General features: G+C 31.9%; 1 protein-coding gene and 1 non-coding gene across 13 annotated transcripts in view; both read left to right on the top strand.

Moving 5' to 3' along the window:
- Window positions 1–27,606, top strand: part of Cdk8 (cyclin dependent kinase 8) — a 162,442-nt gene that overhangs the window by 62,087 nt on the left and 72,749 nt on the right. For 11 of the 12 annotated variants that reach the window (XR_011707353.1, XR_011707349.1, XR_011707351.1 and 8 more), the window contains exons 3-4: window positions 8,420–8,530; window positions 12,563–12,703. Coding sequence is in view for 2 of the 12 variants with exons in the window: in XM_027941595.3 (XP_027797396.1) it covers window positions 8,420–8,530; window positions 12,563–12,703 (252 nt within the window). In the remaining 10 variants the exon portion in view is untranslated. Of the gene's footprint in view, window positions 1–8,419; window positions 8,531–12,562; window positions 12,704–27,606 lie in introns of those variants that run through there. The other variant, XM_071611313.1, reaches the window with a different exon arrangement.
- LOC114097665 (small nucleolar RNA SNORA38) lies at window positions 1,917–2,044 on the top strand. Its single transcript, XR_003583616.1, has one exon. It is a non-coding gene; the product is annotated as a small nucleolar RNA SNORA38 (small nucleolar RNA).

Raw genomic sequence — 27,606 nt, 5'->3', positions numbered from 1 at the left:
TGTACTCTGTATTTTTAAAATTGTGTGTTGCATATCTGAGATGTTTCTAAATTCAGGTTTTTGTTGATTCCTTGGGATTTTCTACATAAATAATTATGGCATCTATGAATAAGATATATTTACTATTTTTCATCTGTATGCTTTTTGTTTTCTTTTCTTTCCTTACCTAGCACTGGGCAGGGTGTTTTGTGTAATTTTAAATAATGGTAAGAGCAGGCATCTTTGATTTGTTCCCTATCTTAGGGGAAGTTTCACCATTTAGTATAATGTTAACTATAGGTTTTTCAAAGATGCCATCAATAAGGATTTTAGGAAGTTCTCTTTTATTCCTAATTTCCTAAGAATTTTTACATAAATGGTATTTTTGTACATACATTGAAATATATAATTGAATTCATAAATTACAGTTAATTTTGTAGTACTTATTAAATTTTGCATTCCTGAGATAATCTATATTTGATATATTGTTGGATTTGTTTTGTTATACATGGTTAAGGATAGTTTTGTTTGTTTTTTGGTACTGGGGCTCAAACTCAGGGGTGCTTAACCACCGAGCTACATCCCCAACCCCCACTTTTTTTTTGTACTTTATTTAGTGGTAGGATCTCGCTGAGTTGCTTGAGGCCTTTCTAGGTTGCTGAGGCTCGCTTTAGGATCGCTTTGAACTCGTGATCCTCCTGCCTCAGAGCCATTGGGATTACAGACATGTGCCATCGCACTTGGCAAAAGAACTACTTTTTTATCCTATTTTTTTTGACAGTTTGGGTAATATCTGTATTTATTCTTCTTTAAATATCTGATAGACTTCACCAGCCAATATTTTATCTTATTGAGATATAAAACCTTTCAGATTTTATTTTTCATTTTATGTTTAATAAGTTAAATTTTTATATAATCTTGTACATTTAATTTATTTTTTTGAGTTTTTCTTTTGGGTTTATTTTTTTAAATTTTTTATTGTTGGTTGTTCAAAACATTACATAGTTCTTGACATATCATATTTCACACTTTGATTCAAGTGGGTTATGAACTCCCATTTTTACCCCATATACAGATTGCAGAATCACATCAGTTACACATCCATTGATTTACATATTGCCATACTAGTGTCTGTTGTGTTCTGCTGCCTTTCCTATCCTCTACTATCCCCCCTCCCCTCTTGTACATTTAATTTAAATTGTTGAATTTATTGGCACAAAGTTGTTCATAATATTCCCTTACTGTCTTTTCATATTTATGTTTGATAATGATTTCTTTTTTTGTTGTAGATTCTGGTAACTTTTGTGTTTCTTTCATAAATTTATGCTCTATCACTTCTTTTATTTACTTTGGGCTTATATTTATCTTTGTAAGGTAGAACTTCAGGCCATTTTTTTTTAAAGCTATTCTTTTCTAATAGAAGCATTTAAAACTATAAATTTCTAAATTGTGTTTTACCTGCATTCCACAAATTTTGTTATGTTGTATTTTTAATATCACTTGGTGCAAATTACTTTAAATTTTCTTTTAACCATGAATTATTTAGAAATGTATTGTTAATTTTTAAATATGAGATTTTTCTAGCTATGTTATAGTTACTGATTATTAATTTATTTTCATTGTAGTCAGTTTTTTAGAAATAAATACTAAAATATTTATTGGTAAAATGATATGATATCTGGGATCTCTTTCAGAATAATTTAAGATGAGGGAGGAATGGGCATGAATACAGGTAAAATAAAATTGGCTGTATACACAGGTGAAATTTGTAAAACCAAAAATTTCCCATAATTTCTAGCAAATGTTATCAGTCTTCTGCCTTCCATTTATTAAATCTTCCTCAGAGAAGCCCTCAGTGTCCCCACCACCTCCTTCTCTTACTCCCATGATCACACCCAGCTTGTTTAATAACATTTATTATAAATTTTAATTGTATACCCTCCTACAAATGTGTGTTTGCTTCCCTGTCTTTGGACACATAAGAATTGGAGGAAAAGAAAAGTGGATTTGGAGATATCTGGGCCTGCTTATTCCCCTTGGGATCAGAATCAATCATCCCATATAAGAAAAAAAAAATTGTAATTTAAAGGAGTTTTTTCATTTTACTTATTTTTTTAAGCAGTTACCCCTACTAGATGGTAACACATTTCTTCATCAGTGTGTCATAATTCAGTCCATAGATCAGAAGCCCCAATGGTATATTACATAACATCCTTCAGTTTAGTTGTGCATTTTGTTAATTCATATATGTGTTCGTATATTCACCAAATACTTAATGAAGTCCTCCAAAGTACCAGTCAGTGTGCTAGGAGCTAGCCCTGCAGTGATGATAATGACTACATGGTCCTGCCATTGTTAGGTTAACCATCCAGTATTCTAATATATTTTGTCATATGGTCTTTACTCAGAGTAATTGTAGAAGGGAGGAAGGAAGGAAAGTGAGAATTTCTTCAAAAGCAAAGGGCGTTGCATATTTTCATCTTCATTTTATTGTAAGTGGTTTTTCTTATACATTTTGAAAATTTCCTGTGAGCTGGAATCTCTTTAACTTTGTCATCTTTAAATTGTGCATTAATAGACTGTTAGTATTCCAAGTAGTTGTCTTGTAGTTGGAATGGGGGAGCAGAGGTAGAGATCGAGACTCAGCTTTTAAGGCTCACTTCTGCTTTAACCTAAACATCTTGGTTTTTATAAGAATTTAGTTGAAGAAAAGGTTCCACAGCTTTAAAATTTTTTTGAAATAATTTTAATATCAATTTATGTTCTATTTATTTATATTTTAAAACTTGAAATGTAAAGTTGTAGGTGACAGCTAGAGTGAGTCAAAGTTTAGCAGGGATGATTAAAATCAGTAATCTTAATACTTTTTTAAATCCCCAGTAGAACTGGAAAAACAAGTGATTCCTATGATGAAACCACCATCATATGAGTGTATTTAAACCTTTTATTTTCAAAAGATTTAACATAAAATATTTGAAAAGGCAAAAATAACTTATAAAATGTGAAGAACTAGGTATCAGTATGCCATGTGTTCTGCTTGGAGTCACATAGTGCTGAAGTCCTTTTCATCAGAAGGGAAAATGGCATATTCACACAGTGTCAGAGCATCAGCCACACAGTAGCATCCTGGTAGCCAGGATGTTCACCAGACCCCCTGAGCTCTGCCACTTCACTAGTCTGTCAGACCAAAACAAGTTTCTTAATTTTGCTGCATCTCACTTTCCTCATGGGAATAAAAATAGTGTCTCATAGGGTTTATTGTGAGGAACTTGGAACATTTCCTAGGATATAATACATTCTAAATGTTAGCTACACTCCAAAAGTGTTACTCAGTAAATGTTAGTTACTACTGCTACAGCCAGAATTGCCTGCATACCTGCATTTGTCTCCTACTAGAGCACTTCAGCAGAAGCTCTTAAAACGTTTGCTATCCCTAAGACGTAGCAAGGCATCTTCCACAGAGCCTGGCATATAGAGGGCTTTGGTGGATGTTAACTCTGCCAAATGCAATAGCACAGCATATTGGTCTTTTAGAAGGTTTTTGGTATGAATATCTGCTGAGAGGTGATTCTCTACAGAGATTGTTTACTTCTGTGATTCCACCTCTCATATGGCCTTTTTTTTTTTTTTTAACTTTGATCCTCCTGCCTCAGCTTACTGAGCTGCTGGGATTACAGGTGTGTACCATCATGCCTGGCATTTATATTTTTTAAAAGGAAGGATAAAGATAAATGCCTAGTCTACACAAACCCTGTGGTTAATGTGTGTACCGATTTCACCTGATTCATTCCCGATACGATGCAGGGTAGACTTCTGGGTCCCCAAATAAAAAGATTCACTTGCAGTTTGTCAGTCTCTGTTTTTTGTCTGCCCTTATACGGACTTTCTTTCTTTTTTCTTTTTTTAACTTTATTTATTTATTTAGTCATACATGACAGCAGAATGTATTTTGACATATAATACATACATGGAATGTACATACATCAATCATGTTGTCTATTCTATTCTGCTGCCCTTCCTATCCCCCCTACTCCTCCCCTCCTCTCCCATCCTTTCTCTCTATCCAACCTAATGTGACACACTTTTTTTTTCTTTTTCTCATCACAACATCATATGTGTATTCTGTATAACAATGAGCTTCTCCTTCCATTTTCCGTGCAACTCCCCTTCTCCCATTTTTTTCCCTCCCACCTCTTTTCCCTATTTAATGGTAGTCTTATTCTCATTTTCTTCCTCCCTATCCCATTTTGAGTCACCCCCCTTATATCAGAGAAGACATTTGGCATTTGTTTTTTTAGGGATTGGCTAACTTCACTTAGCATAATCTGCTCTAATGCCATCCATTTACCTGCAAATGCCATGATCTTGTTATTTTTTAGTGCCGAGTAATATTTCATTGTGTATAAATGCCACATTTTTTAAAATCCATTCATCTATTGAAGGGCATCTAGGTTGGTTCCACATTCTAGCTATCGTGAATTGTGCTGCTATAAACATTGATGTGGCTGTGTCCCTGTAGTATGCACTTTTTAGGTCTTTTGGGTATGGGACTTTCTTTTTTTAATCCACAGTGACCTGTCTCTTGATATGCCTTCCGTAAATCAAAACAAAACAAAAAAACAAATCCTAAGATGGTGTTTTACTCAAATGTGATAGTTACCTACTATATTAGTTTGCTAAGGCTACCATAGTAAAATACTTACAGACTGGGTAATAAAGAAAGCAAAGAAATTTGTTTTCTTAGTATGGGGGCTACAAGTCTTAGGACCAAGGTGCTGACAGGGTTGGCTGTGACCTTTCTCTTGCTGTCATTCCAGTGGTCATTTCAGAAATACTCTTGGTTTCTCTTTGTATGTCTTCATTTCTTCTTAGGAAACACTGGTCAGATTGGAATAAGGTCAACTCTAATGGCTTTGTTTTAAATCCATCTTTAACGGCCCTGTCTCTAAATACAGTTACATTCCAAGATATTGGGGAATAGGGCTTCAGCATATGATTTGGGGTGAACATAATTCAGTTTATAATACTCTTACCACTGTTATAATAGTTACTTAGTGATTGCCTTCTGAGGTTTTTTTTTGGGGGGGGGGTGTCTGGCTAATTAGATGAATTTTGGGGGGAAAAAAGTATTTTTAACAAGTAGGTTGGTTTTTATGAAGAAAGCATTGATTTTAGTCCATAGATCAAAAGCCCCAATGGTATATTATATAACATCTTTCAGTTTAGTTGTGCATTTTGTTAATTCATGTATGTATTCATATATTCACCGAATAATTAATGAAGTCCTCCAAGTACCAGTCAGTGTGCTAGGAGTTAGCCATGCAGTGATGAGAATGACTACATAGTCCTGACATTGTTGGGTTAACCATCCAGTATTCTTAAAACATCCGGGTCTCTGGATTTTGAAGAGAACTGTTCAGGATAATATCTCTTATGAGGTATTGGTATTAGACCATGGTAGTTACAAGAACTGGTTTGCATTTTGGAAGTTAATTTTAAATACATTTTAGGTCTGCCTTATGTCTTCCTATGAATATGACCTTGAATAAATTATTTAACCCTCTTAAACCACTGTATCCTCATTTGTAAAAATAGGAGTAATATAAATATTTCATGGGTTTAGGTCATGATTGAGATAATGCATTTTATATGTTTAGTATCATACTTAGCACCTAGGAAAAAGCTACTAGTTTCTACTGGTTTCTTTTTTAAATATAAGAGTGAGACTTCATATGGGAATTGAAATTAAGAGACATCTAAAAATAACTATATGTAGGCTTCTAATAATTGGAGAGATCTTTTGTCAAAGCTTTGGAGTTTGTTTAAGTTATAAATCCTACCAGTTTCCAGAAAGGATTTAAACTAGCTATTTGGTTTAGGAGTATGTTTCAGTTTTGAGGAAATAGAAGAAACATTGAACTGGAATTAATATTGCCTTAGCATCAACTTAAGCTCTTCCAGTGAACTGGAAGATCTTGGGTGATCCCAAGAGCTAGCTTGGCCTGTCAGGTTATTCATCTGGTTTATATTAATTTAATGAGTAAATGGTTCCTTTGGTAGTGACCTTTAGGTGTTTTAGGACTGGTATATTAACCTCCAAATTCTTATAAGTTGAAAAATTTTATTGTAAAAGCAGAAATATCATCTTTCTCCTGCAGGAAATAATTTTTACTCCCTCCAGAGAACAATATTTAATATGTGACTTGATGTTTAGTTAATTCATTTATGGTGATTTCTTGTTTCGTTGGCAGTGTTCTTATCAAAGACACTGAAGTCTTAAGTTCTAAGACCTTAACTTTCTTAGATGGCTACTCTGTATTTGGAGCACATTTGGAAGGCCCTGTAAACGTCTGTTTTAATTGATAAGAGCATTATATCTTTTCTTGTTGTAGTTGCTATTTTTGCTTTTTCTTGGCAGAAGGTACACGAACTTTTTAACTAGATGTATTATTAGAGCCACTTTGGTTATCCTAAAATAAGGAGATTTAAACAAAAGAACATCCTTTTAGGAGACTAGAAAGGTTAAACCCACGAAAATATACTCTGCTTCAATATTTCTGTTTGTAACATTCTGTTTTATTTTATGAAAAAGGTTACATATTTTAAATTTGTGTTACTACATAGTTTAAATACCTGAAATTAAGTACTATATCTCAGAGTTTATTGATCTTGACTCTCAACTGCTGTATGGTATTGACGAATATCGTATTTTCTAATATCACAATTTGTTAAGCCTTGAATTTAAAAAAAAATGATTACAAGGTGCAGATTTGTTTTAACTGTTTTGTAATTTCAAAACATAGACAACTTACAATGGAAGAAAATATTTACAAATTATATATGGCAAGAGATTATTATGTAGACTAGATAAAGAACTCCTACAGTTCAAAACAACTTGATTAGAAAATAGATGAAATAACATTTCTCTCCAAGAAGATATACTTATGACCAATAAGTGTATGAAAAGATAATACTATTATCTTTTCATACACTTATGAAACAATGGAACAATCTAGCAGTTCCATTCCTAGGTATATACCCAAAGAATTGAAGGCAGAGATAGATACCTATATACCAATGTTCATAGTAGCATTATTCGTAATAGCAAAAAGGTTGTAATGACCTATATGTCCATCAGTGCATGAATGGATCAAAAAAATACATGATAATATACAGGCAGTCCTTGACTTACAGCAATTCAACCTAAGACTTTTCATTTTTACAATGGTGTGAAATCCACATGCATTGAGTAGAAACCATATTTAAAACATTTAGAAGTTTATCCTCCCACTGCCTCAATTGATACGCAATATGTTCAGCGCAGGCAGTGAGTTTCATCTTCCAAGTTCTCCATGAGACCAGAATAATTAATTCATATCCAACAGTGTATGTGGCTAAACTACAATGTTAAACATATTAGGTGAATTCATTAAATGCATTTTTGACTTAGGGATTTTCATCTTATGATGAGTTCATTGGGAGGTAACCCTAAGCATAACCCTAAGTGTATGTACAGTAGAATGTATTTATCCATAAAAAGGACTAAAAGTCTATTATATTCTATAACATGGGTGAACCTTGATGACATTATGCTAAGTGAAATAAACCAGACACAAAAGGGCAGGTATTATGGGAATTTACTTATTTTAGGGATCTAGAATAGGCAAATTCTCAGAAAGTAGTAGAGGTTACCAAGCGCTAAGGGAAGAGGGAAATTGGGTTATTTAATGGGTACAGAGTTTCTCTTTGGGAGATGAAAAAGTTCTGAAATGATTAGTGTGATGATTACACAACATTAAATATACTTAGTGTCCGCAATGTTTACACTTAAAAATGGTTAAAAAGGTAATTTTTATGATATATACATAAATATATTAAAATAACCAACCAATCAAATAGTAATGAAATCAATTTATTCAGTTATTCTTTCTCAGTATCTTTTCCCCATAGATTTTCCTTCATTTATTATTGAAGAACTTGTATAGGTATCTCAAAGTTGTGTGGGTGCTTATTTGTTGTTTGAGATTGATTACCAATGAATTTGTATTGTCTTTTAATTATAACTAGTATGAATTTTTTTGCGGGGGGAGGGGCATGGGGTTTGGCCTCCAGCTTTTGGACTTAGGCAGTCTTCACACCTTCCACCTCTAGCCTTCTAAATAGAGGCTATTACAGACACCCAACATCATACACAGCTTGATAGTTTTTTCTGTTTTTGGTACTACATGTTAAATCCAGGAGAACTCTTATCACTGAGCTACTTAGCCCTTTTTAAATTTATTTTTATTTTGAGATAGGGCCTAAGTAGCCCAGGCTGGCCTTGAATTTGCCATACTACTGCCTCAGCCTCCTGATACAGGCACGTAATCAGGCCCATATTGGTATGTTTTTTTAACATTTTTATGGCCAAAGTTTTTAATGGATCTCCTTTATTTTGCAGTTACTTCGAGAGCTTAAACATCCAAATGTCATCTCTCTTCAAAAGGTGTTTCTGTCTCATGCTGATCGGAAAGTTTGGCTTCTATTTGATTATGCTGAACATGATCTCTGGGTAAGGTGAATTGCTGGTAGAGATGAGCCACTGAATTCAGTCAGAAATTTTAAGAGTGAGTTAAAACAATTAGGAGCTAATCTAATTCCACTATTAGCTTTACATTTTTAAAAATAACACTTACCTCATAGAATGTGGCTGATATATTACAAAGACTAGAGTATTTTGCTTTGTCTGATAGATTGAGTGTACCTTATCTAAAATGCTTGTGACTGGAAGTATTTCAGATTTCAGCTTTTGTCATATATATAGAGAGAGAGGGGGGTTTGTATGAGTGTGTATATATATGTGTGTGTGTGTGTATACACACACATATATAATTGTTTTTAGTCTTTATAGTACACACACATATATATATAAAAGATATACGTGTTTGTGTGTGTGTGTGTTAGATATAGATATAGATATATCTTGGGGATGGATCCAATTCTAAATATGAAATTCTCGTTATATAGCGCCTGAAGATAATTCTTTCAGTATTTGTCATAATTTTGTGCATGAGAAAAGTTTAATGCTGTGGAATTTTCCACTAGTGGCATCTTATTGACACAAGAGTTTTGGATTTGGAACATTCTGGATTTCACTTTTTGCTTTAGGGATTCTCAACCTCTACTACTTTTTGATCCTCTCAGTTTGACCTTTGTATCACATATTTTTTTAAAAGAATAAAATCTAAAGCCTGTAAGTGCTATTAAATATTATTTTATTGTAGTTTTTATTAAAAAGGCAGCTTTTGCTATAAACTTAAAAGCAATATGTTTCCCTTGTTTTTTGAAGTATGAAGGAGTTTAAAAATGAGAAGTTAGTCATGATTGTGTTAAATCATGAATATAAGTCTGTCATTTTCCCTGTCTATAATATTGTCTTTTGTGTTAGGGTTTTTCTGAAGAGTGGTTCTGTGTTTGTCAGATTTTGTGAACTAAATGTACTATACTAATGTAGAAAACTACTCTTAATCATTTATTAGATATCATTCACTATTGATATTTGATAGTCTAATATATTTTTAAATCAGCAGTAATTTAATATTGTACTTAACTTGAATTGGTCTCTTCTTGCGTAGGAAAAATTCTTTGCAGATGAGAGCTCTACCACAAGATGACAGATCAGTATGAAAATAGATTCTACCATGGCTTGTGGCTTTTAGTTGTAAAACTTTTAGATATTCAGACCCAATTTAATATTTAAAGATTTCTCAAAATCAAGGGACTGTAGTTTATTGGGTTAGCTAATACAATGAAAGAATGATACTAAATTGGAAAAAAATTATATAAGAATTTGGATATATTTTGTCTAAATAGCTGAATACAAACACCTACTTTAATATTTTGCAGTTTACTAAGCAAATTGTTTTTAAAATTGGTATTTGAAAAAGTCTTAAGATTTAATTGTAAAATTTATTTCTCCAACACATGAGCCTTTCGGGAAACACTCCAAATTCAAACTGTAACATTTTGTGAACTATATTTTTTCCTGATATTTAAGAAGCTCTTTAAATATTTCATCAGATTGCATACTAATCTGTATTTCCTAAATTAGCATACCTGTGCTTTTATTGAGATAAATATAAGAGAGAACGTATATAGTGATGTGCAAATGATCATAGTATCATGGCTTATTTTCCAGATCTTCAAAAACTCTTTTTTGTTTTAAGTCAGCTGTAGTTTGTAATGTGTACAGAAATCTTGGAATAAAACTAGAACAAATATCAGTAAAATTATTTTAAAAAGCAAATTTACCTCTGAAAATAGTAAAATGGGTCAAAATAGTAAAACAGTTTCAAACTGTTTTACTAATTTCAAGAGTTTGTCTCACTTATATAATTTTAACTTTAATAGTTTTAAAACTTGAAACTTAGATCTGAGTTTTATATGCTTTCAGATGTACACAAAGAATTATTCACTATTTGTGGATTACCATTTTTCATGATTAAATTTGATTTGATATAAAATTTTTTAGAAGTTATCTGGAAAGAACTGTTTGAGAACAGGAAGTAGACATGTTTTATGAAACTTCATGTTTTATGAAACTTGTCCATAGTGATTATTCTTTTTTGAGGTGATAGCTTCTTTTTTTATTTTAGAAGAAATGCAGTCAAGTAAAATTGGGATTTTATTAATGAAAATTTGTTAAGTCAGGGTGGCTATTATTGAATACTCATACTACTGATGCCTGACATGAAATCCAATCTTATGATCCAAACCTAAGACAAATTTTCTTAAGGTAGGTTTGTAGATATAATTTGTAGTATACTATCATAGACATTAGTAGATAATGTTGAATTCAGCATGATTTCTAGCTGGCTGGTGTATAATATTTAATTTTACATGCAGGTACAATTATTATACTTCAGTGAATTATATAGCATAACAGTATGGTATGTGTAGAGTATAGCTTTATTTTTTCAACTAACTAATACTTGCTAAAGCCAAATAAGTATTCTTAATGTTCATTTTCATAAAAAACTAATGATAATTCACTTTACTAAAACCCATACCTTTATCTGTGTTCTAATTTTAATTAAAATGTTGAAGTGAATAGGCTGGGTTAAGGCAACAGAAGTTAGCAAAGCAGTTGTAATAAAAAGGCTGTTTTAAAAAGTAACTTAGAGGGCTGGGGCTGTAGCTCAGTAGCAGAGCACTTGCCTAGCATGTGTGAGGCACTGGGTTTGATCCTTAGCACCACATAAAAATAAAGAAAGCCATTCTGTCCTGTCCATCTACAACTACCAAAAAAAAAAAAGTAACTTAGATATTGGTGAGATCTCATATTTTATATATCACATGTTTGTTGTAGAGCCCTGGAATTTAAAGAAAATGAAAGTAAAAAAGTATTTTCCCACCCATAGTTTCCCGTAGCTTTATACTATTGATTAAAATAGAAAAGTCATTTATAATACTCTAATGAAAGTGTGTACTGAAGAAATGTATCTGAAATTAATGATCTTATCTCACTTACATACTTGTTCCTTGCATTCTTATTCTGGCAGGATTTTAATTTTTTTTTTTTTGTATATGATCTATTTTAACCTTTTTTAATGAAATGTGGAGAGCCAATGGGTCTTCTTAAGGAAAACAGACTTGATTGTCACATCATTAGGATAGGGGACAAAATGTTCTAGATCATTAAGTTGCTATGCCTCCATTTTGTTTATCAAATACCTTGAGAAAAAGAGTGAGCATAAACTTAAAATAGTATAATGCTACTATTAAATTATAGATGAAGCACACTATATATATTCTGACTGATAATACTTTACTTTCTACTCATGTATTCTCTGCTGTATATTTTTCTCTTGTAAAGTAAAACTTACTCATTAATCATTAGTTATTCCTTATCCATCTGTATTCTCTATAACATATGAAAATGTTAATATATAATGTTAAGCTTACTCTTATTATGTTTATTAATTTGAAGAGCATGCTTGATATTCACTAAATACTGGTCAAGAGTCTACTTTTTTGCAATATATGGTACAAGGTATATCTGTAATAGTGTGTGAGGCATACTTGCTTGAAAATTTTCCTGAAATTTAAGAATATTTTAATTAAAATGAAGCAATAAAAAATTTTGCTGATAAATTTATTTATAGTGTAGTTTTTGCATTTTGTATTGTGTATTTTATTGAATATTATTATGCTTTAGTGAATTATAGTTAGCTGCTATGTCAGCTAACTAGAAGTATCTTTGTTATTTTTCATTTTCATTTAATCCCCATATAAACACGGGTCAAGTATTCTTCGAAAGTAATTAAATTTTAATTATACTTTAAAAATAAAAGCACACTATTTTCTACTTTTCTGTTTTTAACATTTTTTTTTCCCAAGACACTATTGTGTACTTGGGAAATAGACTTTTAGCTTCAGTAATTAGGGAATTTTATAGTTATTTTTTAATTCAGCAGAATGTGAAATAATGCTTTCAGTATCTTTCAGAATCCCTGAGTGTTTCTTTTTTTCCTATGAGAATATTCACATCATCTTGCCCTCTTTTCTTTTCCAAGCTTCAAATGATATTTTTTCTTTCTTTCAGCATATAATCAAGTTTCACAGAGCTTCTAAAGCAAACAAGAAGCCAGTTCAGTTACCTCGGGGAATGGTGAAGTCACTATTGTATCAGATCCTAGATGGAATTCACTACCTGCATGCTAACTGGGTGTTGCACAGGGATTTGGTAAGTTGATCTATGTTGTGTTCATACTAGAAAGATGCAATTCTAGTTGGATGCACTTCTAGTTTGTCTGTAGATAACAATGTTATAAGAAGGCATACAAACATTATTGAGGGAATGAGTGCAGCAATCCCAAAACATGGCCTACCTTTGTGCTTTTTTATGTAATGTATCCTACTTCTCTGACATTCACTAGCTGGTGTTTATTGCAAGGTGAAAGAAGACAAATTTGTTATTCTAAGCTGTTATTTCTTTTTAAGTCGATAAATAAAGCCATTGACTTGTTCTGCATCCATTATTAGATTCCAAGGATACTCTCTAAATTTTAATGTTTTATGAATAATGTGAAAGTAAAACTGTTGGAATCTATTGCATACTATTACATATTAGAAGAGAAAAATTAATTCGATCAGCTTATTTTTTAACCCCATATATTAGCAGTCCCCATATAACCCCATAAGTGTAAACTCCATAGCTAAAAGACATTTTTGTGCAAGGAATCAATAATCCTTTATTAATCATAATTGAAATATATTATTAGAAGCCTTGCCATGTTCAGGTTCATTCAACTTTTAAGAATTTAGAAACTTCACAAATTGGCTTTTTAATTTTTACTTCATGTGACAAAATAGTTTATGCGTATTTTTACTATGTAGCATATTATGATTCATTTAATCTTCATAGGTTTAAATTACTTAGACCTCAGATTAATTTTATTATTGTGTAATTGCATGTGCTTTTGAAAAGGTAGTAACTCTAGCAAGATTTATAATAGCACTTTATTTCAGCAATTAGAGACACAACGATAGGAGTGACAACAGTTTTGTTTTTAACCATATTTGTACATAGACTTGAGGTAGAACTGACTTGCGGGGGGGCTGGCATATGATGTTCTTTTCAATCTGCTCTGTACTTATTGTAGCAGTAGTTCATCTGGCCTTCAGATAAGCTGATACAGTAGCAGAATTTCTGTTTCCTTCATCTACCTTAAAGGAATTGCCTTATAGTATATTTAATAATAATTGTTTTATCTTTTGTTTTCATACTCATAATATATGTAGAGTAGGACTTTGGATGAACTATTTTTCTTACGTAAATGTCATTTTTAGTAGAATTAGAACGCTCACCAATAATGGATTTACAGAACAGAAGACTAATATTTTGTGTTTTTTGAAGTTAAAGTAAAATTTAGCCTTTAGTAGTGGAGTCAAGTTAAGGAAAACATTTTGCTTTTGGGCTGCCAGACTTTTTTATCATTTCATAAGTTTAAACTCCATAGCTAAAAAGCATTTTTGTGTATAGAATCAGTTATGCTAAGTTGGCTCTATAATTTTTTCTTGTAATTTTATTCTCTTAAAAATATGTATGTTTATTAGAGAAACAGACTGATTTTTTTTCAAACCAGTATTTACATTTTTATGTTAATAGTGTATAATATATTTGAAGTACTTATAGCAGTATTAATTAACAATAGTAAAAATAATTTTGAAGTTCAATTTCTTTTATCTCTTTTTTGGTATAGCTCTTTATACTAATGTAGCTTAAACCAGTTCTCTTTGACATAAGGGGAGCACAGAACAGATCACTTAAGAAGTCTGTTAGAGGCATATTAAAAGGTAGGAAAAGCTGAGAATATAGCTCAGTGGTAAAGCACTTCCCTATTGCATAGGACTTTGGGATCAATCCCTAGTAATACAAAACAAACACATAAGAGATAAGGACTTGGGGGATCAGTGCACTCTAAGTATAGGCAACAAAGGATTACCTATCAATGATTTTTAAATAATAATAAAGTAAATCAAAAGTTATTGCTTTTTATTATCACCAGATGTTGGCAACACTAAACAGTATCAATGACAATGGGCTGGGGTTCTGGCTCAGCAATAGAGCACTCACCTAGCACATGCAAAGCCCTGGGTTTGATCCTCAGCACCACATAAAAATACATAAATAAAGGTATTGTGTCCAACTACAACTAAAAAATAAATATTAAAAAATAATATCAGTAACAAAATATTTCTCTTCAGTGAGGCCAACCATTCCTACTCTTCTGTTATCTTTGCAATTTGTCTTATTGATCCAAAATTATTTTCGCAAATGGTAATGTAATATCTATTCCTTTGATTGCTGTACATTAAGTGATATTTCCTGTATTTTCTGTTCATGACTTCTTAATGCTCTCAGCACCTAACTGTTCTGTGTGTCTCATACACACAGAGAACACTGAGTCGTTTATCTGCCTCTAATATAGACAGGTTCGAGTACCCACCACCTTTTGAATCCAGTTTCTCAAGAAAAGACTTGTTTTTAAAAATGTGAGCCCTTAGTGTAACTGTGCTTTGGAATTTTGTGTTATATAGTTTTTCACCTGTAGATACTTATGATACTAATTAAGATAATAACATATTTACTCTTTTTTATGGGGGCTACTGGGATTTGAACCCAGGGGAGCTTTACCACTGAGTTAAGTTCCCAGCCCTTTTTAGTTTTTATTTTGAGACAATGTCTTGCCAATTGCTTAGAGTCTTGCTAAATTGCTGAGGCTGGCCACAAACTTGAAATCCTCCTGTCTCAGCCTCCCAAGTTGTGGAATTATAAGCATGCACCATCACACCTGGCTTTATATTTACTTTTAAGAACATTTTCAGAAGTCTTTTAACATTTTTCTAACTTTGCTTTCTCAAATTTGTTATTATTTGCATATTAAATATTTACCGTATCAGAACAAATAAAATGAACAGTTCTTTCGTTATATTTTCTTCTCATTTTTAGTCAGATATGAATAAATTGTGGCAATGATGACTTTAATTAATCTCAGTAGATTTCAGAAGGTACAAATTAGACTAATTGGTTGAGGTATTGACATGCCACAGAAGCTACATACTAAGGTAGATAATTGGTGCACGCGTGCGTACACACACACACAAACACACACAAAACACCATTTTAATAATATCCTAGAATGCTACTAAAATTTTTGTTTAATAAAATTGGGTTTAGTATGAAGAGGAAATATTGCTTTGAGATGGTAAAGTTATGAAATTCTTTGATATGTATAGTTGAGTTTTATAATTAATAGTTCTCTTTATTAAATAAAGATTTATCTTGTCACTATTAATCATGACATAGTAGCAGATCGGTAATTAAAATTTGTTATCCTTAGTGGTAAATAGAGATTTCTTAATTCTGGAATCCTTTTGGGCTGAGGGTGTTAATGAGGGCATATGTGTAAGTGCTTCTTCTTTTTCTGTGGTGCTGCAGATTAAACTCGCCTTGTACATGATAGGCAAGCTCTCTACCACTGAACATACCCCTAGTTCTTTTTTTTTTTTAATATTTATTTTTTTAGTGTAGTTGGACACAATATCTTTATTTTATTTATGTATATGTGGTGCTAAGGATCGAACCCAGGGCCTCGCATGTGCTAGGCGAGTGCTTTACTGCTGAGCCACAATCCCAGCCCCCAAACCCCTAGTTCTATATGGATTTTTTTAGAAGAGTCTAAAAAGGAAGCATGGGTAGTATTTATATTTTTGTGAGGTAATTTATAGATCCAAACCAACTTATTAGTTTTAGAATATGTGTATGTCTGTAAGTTGTTGACATTTAATCTGTTTGCTATTAAATAGGGATAATTAAAGACAAAGGTGTTTGTTAAGTTAGGTTTAGTATTTCTCTTGACTAGTCTCCCTTTTTTCCTTTTACTCTCTTCTCCTAGAGTATTGAAAATAGTTTGGCTAATAGTTAATTCTGTCATTACCATCTGTATTAGGGTTCTCCAGAAAACAACCAATAGGAGGTATGGATGTGTGTATGGAGAAAGACAAGAGGTTGAGAGAGATTTTAAGGAATTGGCTTATGTCATTATAGAGGCTTGGTGAATCCAAAATCTGCAGGGTAGGCTGCATCATGAAGACCCAGGAAAGATTTGCAATTCAAGTCCAAATATTGCTGGTAGAATTCCTTCTTGTTTGTGGATGGTCAGTATTTGTTGTTAAGAGCCTAATTAATTGGACAAGGCCTACTCACATTAAACAGGTATATTAATCAGCATCATGTTACTATAATGAAATACCTGAGATAATTAACTTATAAAGGAGAAAGGGTTTGTTTTGACTCATAGTTTTGGAGCTTCCAGTCTAAAGTCAATTTAAATTTTTCTTCCTTTTTAATAGGAGGATTTTAATTGTATAATAGTGGGATTCATTGTTACATATTGGTATACATATGTAACATAACAGTATAATTTGGTTAGTTTCATTTCCCTGTACCTCTCCTTTTCTTCCTTTCCTCCCTCTCCTCCCTTCCCTTGGTTATTTTCTGAATTTATTTCTGCTGTTACCTGGTGTTTTTTCATATCTGCAGACATATACAAACTCTGTTCCATTTCTTCTTTTTACTACCCTTTTATCTCTGCTATGATTTATTCAAGTAAAATGGTACACAGGACCTTTTCTTTTTCCACTCATACTACATTTTAAATCCTCCAGCTTCCTTCCTTGTACTATCTAAAATAACTTAGTTCTTACAAGTTAATTAAAAAATCATTGGAACATTGCTGTCATAGTTCACATACATCCCTTGTTTTATCCAAAAACATCTTAAGGTTCTTTGTAAATTGTTTTTTAATTACAGATAAGGTGGCATTGTATATCTTCTAAACATACCAGCTCTTCTGCACTTGTAATTCTCATATTTAACTTTTATAGTACATTTAAGCAATCAGTTCATTACTCTTCATAATATGAGTACTTTAATTTCTAGCTTAGAGTTTGTTTTTCAGGATGCTTTTGTTTTGTAATTTTATAATGCTTTCATTGCTATAGTTTGATATTCATGCACTTACATCAGGTCTTAAAAATAGTTCACACTTAGTGTTAAAGACTTGGACTTTTGACATATTTTCTACAAAATTAAAAGTAACATTGTATTTTTATGATTGGCCTATTAGCCATTAATTTTTAAATTAGAGTTCTCCAGTGAGAGAGAACCAATAAGTTGGATGTTTGGGGATTTGTTAGAGTAACTGGCTCACATAGTTATGGAGGTTAAGTCCCATAATATGTCACCTGAAAGCAGAAGAACCTGGAAAGCTGGTGGGGGCGGTGCGGGTATTCAATTCATTATGAAAGGCCTGAGGAAGGGTGACCAATGGTGTGGCTCTTAGTTCAAATCCATAGAGCCTGAGAGCCTGGCAGTCAGGTAGTGGGAGGGAAGGAGCCTGCAAATGCTAGAGAACCTGGAGTTTTTGATATCTAAGGACAGAAAGGGTGACCCACCTTTTTGTTCCATTTTGATCCTCAGCTATTTGGGTGATAACCCACCTATGTAAAATAAGGGTGGATCTCTCTGAGAACACCCTCAATAGGTGTACCCAGAAATAGTGCCTTACCATTGTCTGGCTGTTCTTTAATCCATTCAAGTTGAAAACCCAAAATTAACCATCACAGTATATATCAAGTTCTCATATTAGTCATTAATGTGTTCCAATTTTTAAAATAGCTGATACCCCAAATTTTATTCTGCTGATTACCTATGGTAACTCATAGAGGTGGATAACCCAGAACTAGCAGACACATAGGGTTATATTGTAGTCCTGTTTACTAAATGGAGTATAGCAATGAGATACACTATTAAATTACATCATAGTTTTGTTTCTTCAAGTTGAATTAAATTGTATATTAAATTTGGAGAGTTTTAGAGTACCATAACTGTTGCAGTTATAGTCACTCCTGCCCTAAATCTACTCAAGATTGAGTTTCTTTATGCCATATTAAGTGTTTTTGTCAGTTTTTTCCCTTTTTTTTTTTTCTCTGCTGCTGCTAAAAGATCCAATCAGAACAACTGTAGAGGAGGAAAAGTTTATTTGGAGGCTCATGATTTCAGAGGTCTCAGTCCATAGACCACTATTTCTTGGGGCTTGAGGTGAGGTTGAGCATCATGCCAGAGGAGTGTGGTGGAGGGAGGCAGTTCACATGATAATCAGAAAGCAGAGAAAAACTTCACTGGCTAGATATAAAATGTATACCCCAAAGGCATACCCCCAATGACCCTATTCCTCCAGCCACATCCTACCTGCATTCAGATTAACTGATCCCATCAGGGGACTAATTTACCGATTGGGTTAAGGCTCTCATAATCCAATCATTTCTCTTCTAAACCTTGTATCATCTCAGATATGAACTTTTGGGGGACTTTTGATACCTAAACCGTAAGAGTAAGAATTGATAGAAAATAAATCTCTGTAGAGATTTCCTTTGAGAATGTCCCAGTGGGGACATTATTATCTTGAATAGTAGCCCACTATGTAAGCATACCTAAAAGGTGCTCACTAGACCTATTTGAGAATATAATCTAACTTACTGGAAAAAAAATCCACAAAACAAAAATACCTTACAGTGCTATCTCCCTGCAGTTTATAATTAATTTAATTATACAGGGTAAACTGGAATCATTTGATGGGGCTTTAGCTATCCTTGGTGAAGAATGTGTTAATTTTCTAGAAAACATTAGTAAAATATAGATCCTGGAGTAAGCCATTGACTCAAATTCAGTTTCATAGGGCCCACTTTATTGAGACATTTTATTATGTGTTGATGGTCGCATAAGGAATTATCCCATTTTGGATCTCAGTGTTTGGCAAACTGAAAAATTGCCGTCTATTAGTTTTGCTTACTGTTACTAATGTTTGCTTATGGTTGGTTATAAAGGATTCTATGTTTTTGTTTGAGGGACATTTTTTTATTTTCTGTTCAACTCTACGATTCGTGAGTGGAAAAACTAAGCAAAAGAAGTTGATTTGAGTCTGATTACTGAGAAAGCAGTACCAAAGATGGACTGTTGAATTTAGAGTTTCCCCTCTAGGTCAGTGATTCCCTCTAGGTCAGTAATTTTTAAATTGCAATTTGTTAGGCCTTGGCAAGTTAGGAAGTCACCTAACAACACAATTAGATTTTGATTTTTGTTAATGAACTATAGATAATCTGAGAGTTCATCTTGTGTTAAAGGCAGTTATTTCATGTTGAAACATTTGTTTCAGCTGTACATATTTACATATGACTATTGTCATGTGATATTAAATGATTTTTTCCTCCTGTGTATTGTGTTCAGAAAGATTTAAAGACCACTATACTAGATTAATGTCTCCCAGAAAACATTTGATATGGTTAGGGAAAAAAATCAAGGAAAAACTCACCAAGTCTTTATAAAATTATAAAATATGATATATAATATGATATATTATAAAATATGTTAATATTTTATGAAACTTTAAATTATTTTGAGTAGTAGCAGCTCTTTCAGGAATATGTATGGGCAGTAAATTTCAGGAAAGTTTCATTTTCTTCCTTTAATACTTTTCCAAATTGTCTGAATAGTTTGTAGTTAACATAGATTATTGTTATAGTCAAGGAAAATAGGTATTTCATCTGGACCAGAAAGTGGAGGGAAATCTTTATGTAGTCTGTTATTAAAGTTCATGTATATTGTTCTATGTGATTTAACATCTTTTATGTTGGTATCAACTCATTTAAGAAAAAATACATACACTTTTTATCTCCAGAAATTCTTCAGAAAGGAAAAACTAAGCAGAAAGATTATTCTTCTGCCAAAAAAGGCAAAGCATCAAAGAAATGGAACAGTAGAAAAGAAATGAGGTTGTATTCTACACCTCTTGCCTCGTATCCCTTCTCTGTGCTGTAGTTTACTTGAAATGATTGTTAAAAATTTATTAAGCATATTTCCTTAAACAGATCTTTTTGGGAAGAAAGATGCTTTCTTCTTTCATGTTTAATCATTGCTTATTACTTGAGATTTGCTTCATTATTTATTTGAGAAGTCCATGGATTTACATTAATTGTAAATTTTTTGGTTGTTTAATTAGCTAGTAAATAAAACATAAGACGTTCATAAATTTTGGGCTTCAGGATAAAATATGGATATAGTAATAACTGATGAATGTTTATATTAATTTTGTTTAAAAAATTCTTAAACTTATGGTTAATCTAATTTTCAGATTCAAATTTTCACTTTTAAAAAAAGGAATAACATGTAATACATTAAAATGAGAGGGAAAAGCACTTAGGTTAGCAGTACAAGGTGATTGCCATCAAGTTTAGGTTTGCATTAAGTTTAGTTAACTTTATTGTGCTTATTTCTAAAGTATATTTATTTAAATGACCAATTAGGTGGTTTTCTTTCTGTAAACACGATTGATTACAAAGAATACTTTTGATTTTGTAATAAATGCTTTTTATGTATTTGCATACACAGTGGATTGTATTCTATTTGTAAATAACAAAAAGTGGCCCAGGTTATCTTACCAAATGTCATACATGAGAAAATTACAAATTAATAGTAAAATATATTATGTGGTTTGCATATTACTTATAGTCTACTTTTCTTAAGATTCTGAGTGAGTCTTTTGAAACAATCATCCCAGTGCTAGAATCTTTTTAGTCAAACTTCTCACCAGCTATGCCTGGTTTTCTTGAATAATATTAAAAAGAGTTTTTAAAAAAAACATAGTGTTTCTTTAAGATGATGTTTTTGAATGATCCTGGTAATTGACAGAGGTTTACCTGAGTTTTAAGTCAGACATATTCTTCTTCATTTTTAATATAATTTATGTGATCTTATATAATTTATACAACTGCACCCATTTTTATAACAAAGTTTATTATCATACACAGCAGTGTTACCAAAAAAAAAACAAAGCAATTTCTTTCTTTTGTCTTTTAGCAAAAGGGAAATACACTGTAGTCAGAATACAAGGAGAGTTATAAAATTCTCTGAATTATACTTGGAAAAAGCATATAAAATTAGTATTCACATCTGACTTTCTAATAAGAGAATCAGGCCTGAGAATGCTATTGATTTTGAAGATTTGCAAAAGTAATTTAATCTTCATAGATGGAATACTGAGATTTTCTCTTATCTCAGGTTAAATTGTTACCTAATTCTATTTTAAGTCATTGGCGCCCATAGCCACATAAATATTTCATTAAGTCTTTTTCAGCTTGAAAATCGTATCTCTTTAGTGGATACAAGCAAATGAGAAACTGTTAAATAGAGGGCAAAAATAAGTCTTACAACAGAAACAAACACAAGCAGCTAGCCGTATTGCAAAATAATTTCAACTCTCAAATATTTAAGATTTTGTGTGAATTTTTGTAAATATTCAAATCAACACATAGGAATTTCTTTTAGATTTAGTAAAAGTTTCCTCAGGTATAATTAGATATAGAACCAGCATGTGTCTTTGCCTGGTTTTGGGATCAGGGTGATATTGGCCTCATAGAATGAGTTTGGAATTATTGCCTCTTTTTTCTATTTCCTGAAATAAATTGAAGAGTATTGGTATTAGTTCTTCTAAAAAAAATTTTAAAAAGATACTGAACCAGCAACAGTTATTTGATGAACTGTAGAGAAAATGTTGTTTATTAAATTTTCTTACACCCCCACACCCCATCCACCTGGATTTTAATTTTTCCTTTATATAATGATCACTTTGTTAAAATGACTTGTGTGTTTTTTATTTGTTTGTAATTTGCTTCCAGATTTAAGTCAGTATGTAATTTGAGGATTCCTAACTCTGTTTTCTAAAATGGATATCTGAATTTCTAAGATTACTTTCAGTTTTGAATTTCTAGGCACAGGCTTCTAATTCAGTTTAGTATGTTTATAATGCCACTTAACAAAAATAAAGGAGGAAATGAACTTAATTTTAAAAAATTCATCCTAAAAATCTGTTTATATCAACACCTTATGTCATTTGAAGTAAAGACCATTTTTCTTTTTTCCTTTTTTTTATAAATTAATAGAGTTTAAAGTTGGAGAACATCTTAGAAATGGCCATTCTAAGTCTGTTACCTAATTGATAATGTTTGGTAAAATCTGCACAGAAAATCATCCTGTCTCCTTATACATTTCCATTGTGACTAATTTTCTGTCTTATGAGTGTAGACTTATTGTTATACAGCTAACATCTTTAGAAGGTAGAGTCAAAAATTTTATAATTTATTAACACTCATCCTTTGGGCCTGCTTTTTGATGATCTCTCTTATGTTCTGATTAATTAACACTAGCTGGTAAAGTCAAATGTTGGCTTGGGCATTATACTGAAGAGGAGAGAGGGAAATCTAAAAATAAGAAAAGTAGGTGAAAAGTAGAGAGAAATACAGAATAAGAAAAGGAGAAAAATTAAGAATGGATAGCATAGGATAGGGAGATATAGAGAATGTTAGGTTGCCTATTGTCATAGGCCAAAGAGGAAAATATCATAACTGACCCTAGAAGATCTAGGAAATTAAACAGTTTGGTAACTATGGAAGAGATAAAAGTCATTTGTCACAAGGCATTCTCTAAAAAATGTAACAAATGTCAGTGTTTTCACTGTTAGCTTTCAACCCTCAATATATCCTACATTATAAGAGCCCTTTTATACTTGTGCAAAAAAAGTTTCCTTAATAACTTTGTTATAAAGACAGCATAAATCTGATACAAAACCTGATAAGGATAATGTATATAATCCTAGACTCATATAAATATTTATACATCTACCATAAATGAAATATTAATAAATAAGATCCAGAAAGATTTAAAAGAATACAATGCTCTAAGTAAGTTAAATATATTTTAAGAATGTGTGACTAATTCTATGTTTGGAAACCTGTTAACAAAACTCTCCTTATTAATAGTGCTGAGAGAATAACACTATGGTTGTCTCAGTAGTTATAATTATAACATAATGTTTTTACAAAATTAGTTTTTGACAAAATTCAGTAATCATTTCTGATTACAATATTTAATAAAATAAGAAGGAAGGAAAGTTCCATGTATGAAAAGTATATATCCTGTGTCCCATCCATATTCCAATTCAGCAACAATTATCATTCTAACCTTCTGTTACCACTATTATTTAACAATAGTCTGGAATAGTTCTAGTTTGGAAATAAATAGTCAAGGTAGGGGATAGGTTAATAAAATGGGATGAAAGCAGTTATACTATTCATTTATTTGTTGGATAGTATATATGTGTGTGTGAGCGTGTGTATATGTATTTTAATTGTTGAATAATCAAAAAGAGTTAAGTTTCTCTAAATCTATTACATAATAAATGTAAGTAATAGATTTAGAGAAACTTAACTGTTCAACAAAGTGTTTATAATGATTTAACTCTAATGTGATTATTACAGGTAAATTTCATTTTAAAAATTATATTGTTATTTATTTAATCTTTTTAAAGCTGTTCTTAATGATAAAGGTTTTGGGGGCTGGGGTTGAGGCTCAGCCCACACCTAGCACATGCTGGGCTCTGGATTTGATCCTCAGCACCACATAAAAATAAATAAAATAAAATAAAGGTATTGTGTCCAAGTATAACTAAAAATATATATATTTTTTAAAAAAATAATAAAGGTTTTGGTCTGTAAAAGACATAAACTAAAAGCTATTAGGGGCATCTTATAGCTGGGTAGAAAATTATCCTGGAAACAGTATTTAATCATGCTTGTGTCCTCTACCCACCTTGACCCTAGAAGTTTTTATTTAAGAATCCCTGCATAGTGAATCATTGTTAAACAATTATAGTGTTAGTGGCCATTTTAATTATGATTATAATATACTTAGAGCTTTTTATGTATCAGGTACCACAATAATTACCATGTGTAGTAGTCATATTTAATTTGTGCAATATTAGGTTATTCTTTTTATCTGTATTTTATAGATGAAGAAATGGAGGTTAAGGTGACACAACTGACAGCTGATGGGCATCCTTAACTTTATTTTCAGGCTAAACCCTAATTATTGTGACAAAAATGATAGCCTTTCTAGAGAGAGTTAAGAATTATCAAGAACTCTGAAAGATGCCTTATGATCTTACAATATTGCTTTTAGTAAACTCTCCTATGCATACTATAAAAAGTGAAGAAAAGGCCATCACAGAATAATGGTAATGACACACTGAAAATCTAGCAACTAGAGAATAGTTAAACATAAGGTCTGATACATAGAAAAGATGAACTATTGTGTAGTCATCTAGAATTATTTTTATGGCACATTTAAATGTTGTTACAATGTTAAGTAAAAAAATGTCAAACATAAAATAATAGAAATAAAATATGTATCAGTGAAAGAAAATATACCAAAAAAGGTACTTAAGTCTGAATAGCTAATTATATTTATATTATATACAGGAAAATTATATAGGAAAAAATCAACTTTCCTATGACAGCATGTATTATATATGTGTTTTTAAAAAAGTGCTGGAAATATTAAAAATTGTGTGAAGAGACTCAGAATTATAAGAACTTGTTATATGATTAACCAGAAGTTATTTCACAATGAAGAAAATCATTCTTTTTTAAAAAAAATTTTTAAATTCTTTTTTATTTAATGCTTTTATTAGTGCATTGTAGTTATACATAATAGTAGGGTTAATTTTGACATAATCATGCATATATGGAATGTAATTTGCTCCATTGTAGTTCCCAGAAATTCTTCTTTCCTTCCCCTCCTCTTTTCCCCCTTTTTCTCCTCTACTGGTGTTCCTTCTATTTGTTGTCTTTTTTTTTTTAATTGGTGTTTTATAAATATACACTTATGTGAAATTTACTGTGGTATATTTATAAGTGTACATAGCCTAATTTAGTGATTCCTCCCTTTTCCTGTCGCTCCACCCTCCCCTCTATCCTCTTCCTCTACTCCACTGATTTCCCTTTTATTTTCATGAAATCTCCCCACCACCACCATCTGCTCTAGCTTCTGCATATGAGAGAAAACATTTGACCTTTGAGTGATGCTGGCTTATTTCATTTAGGGGATGTTCTTCAGTTCCATCTATTACAAACAGATGCCATAATTTCATTCTTCTTTATGGCTAAATGAGAGTCCATTGTGTACATATTACATGTTTTCTTGATCTACTTACCTTCTGCTGATGGACAGACATCTGGGCTGGTTCCATAACTTGGCTATTGTGAATTGCACTGCTATAAACATTATGGCTTTATCACTATAGTAGATCATCATTCTTTTTGTCAGGAAGGAGAAGAATTTTCATATCTATAGTTAAATTTTAACTGTTACTTACATATTAAACTATTTACTGTGTGAATCATGTGATTGAAAGTGTGTGTGAAAAAATAGTATATTTAGTACAACTAAAGCTAGAAGTAAATTTCTAACTCTTAAGAATGACAGCTGTAACTAAAGATATGATAGACTGACTATAAAAACACTAATAAAAACAATTATCTAGAATATGAAATATAAAGTTAGTAGTGAGAACAAATTAAATGTTAGAAAGATGGTAAAAAGTAATTTACTATTTAGAATAGACTTGTTTTGAATACTTAAGCTTGATAACCAAAGTCTTTAAAAAAAGAAAAAAAAAACTAGAGTGAGTAAATTATAACTTATTAATATGCAAGTGCCAGGCACAGTAGTGCATGCCTATAATCCCAGCGGCTTGGGAGGTGGAGGCAGGAGGACCGCAAGTTCAAAGCCAGCCTCAGCAAAATTGAGGCACTAAGCACTCAGTGAGACCCTGTCTCTAAATACAATACAAAATGGGGCCAGGGATGTGACTCAGTGGTCGAGTTTCCCCTAAGTTCAATCTCTTGTTTCAAAAAAAAAAAAGTATGCAAGTTATAATATTTGTTACTACTAAATGTCAATTAAGCATGTAAAATTATGCAGTCTTATGTTGCTGATTGATATAAGATGCAGGTGTGCATGTAGCTTTTAGTTTTGCAGATTGGTTTTAGGACATTTCATGGTATTGTGTTTATAAAAGATGTTGAATTTACCAAACTGATAACTTTAAACTTTCAAGGACAAGATCTGTTAATTTGTATCATAAAAACTTTAAAAATGTTTATAATCTTTACTCAGCAATTTGACTTCTTAAGGGGTTAATTATAACCATAAGGGGGAAAAATGAGATGGCATTATGTGGTTTTTTTTTTTTTTTTTAGAGAGAGAGAATTTTTTAATATTTATTTTTTTTAGTTTTCGGCGGACACAACATCTTTATTTGTATGTGATGCTGAGGATCGAATCCAATGCTGCGCACATGCCTGGCGAGCGCGGTACCACTTGAGCCACATCCCCAGCCCAGCATTATGTTTTTTTTGTTTTAACCAGGGATTTAACCCAGGAGTGCTTAACCACTGAGCCACATCCTCAGCCCTTTTTATATTTTAGAGACAGTCTCACTAAACTGCTGTGGGGCCTTGTTAAGTTACTGAGGCATGGCTTTGAACTCACAATCCTCCTGCCTCACCCTCTGGAGCTGCTGGGATTACAGGCATGTGCCACTGTGCCTGGCATAGCATTATACTTTTATTAAGGATCTAGGAACAACCTAAATTATTTAGTAGGAGACAAGTTCTGAAATTATGGTGAATCAGTATCTGAAGAATGATTTCATATAGAACCTAACAGAAGAATAATTTTCAGATAAAAAAAGTATTCACAATATAATACTAAGTGAGGGAAAAAGGCTGAAAACAGTAATGTTAATTTTATACAGGGAGAAAAAAGATGGATTCCAAAATGTTTTTAGTGATCATCTGTTAGCTTAAAGATGATTTGTTTTCATTGTGCTTTTTTTTCATTTCACATGTTTTTGTTGTTTGAGCATACATTACTTTTGAAACTTAGAAACTAAAACTCAAGTCTAGTTTTATATCAGTAATCAGTATTAATTTGATTTGATAATTCTACTTTGGAGAGTTTAATCCAAAGGAAATTACCTGGACTATGTATCAGGGGCTTAGGGGATGGGAGGGGTAGAGTTTAACAAAGAATATGAATGGGAGCATCATTAAGATTAATGTAAAGTGGGGGATAGGGTGGTATAACCATCTGTCTATTAATAGAGGAATATAATATAGTTAGTAAAA

Source organism: Marmota flaviventris, chromosome 4 (assembly GCF_047511675.1).
Source record: "Marmota flaviventris isolate mMarFla1 chromosome 4, mMarFla1.hap1, whole genome shotgun sequence".
Classification (NCBI taxonomy): Eukaryota; Metazoa; Chordata; class Mammalia; order Rodentia; family Sciuridae; genus Marmota; species Marmota flaviventris.
This window is presented reverse-complemented; position numbering and strand designations above follow the sequence as displayed.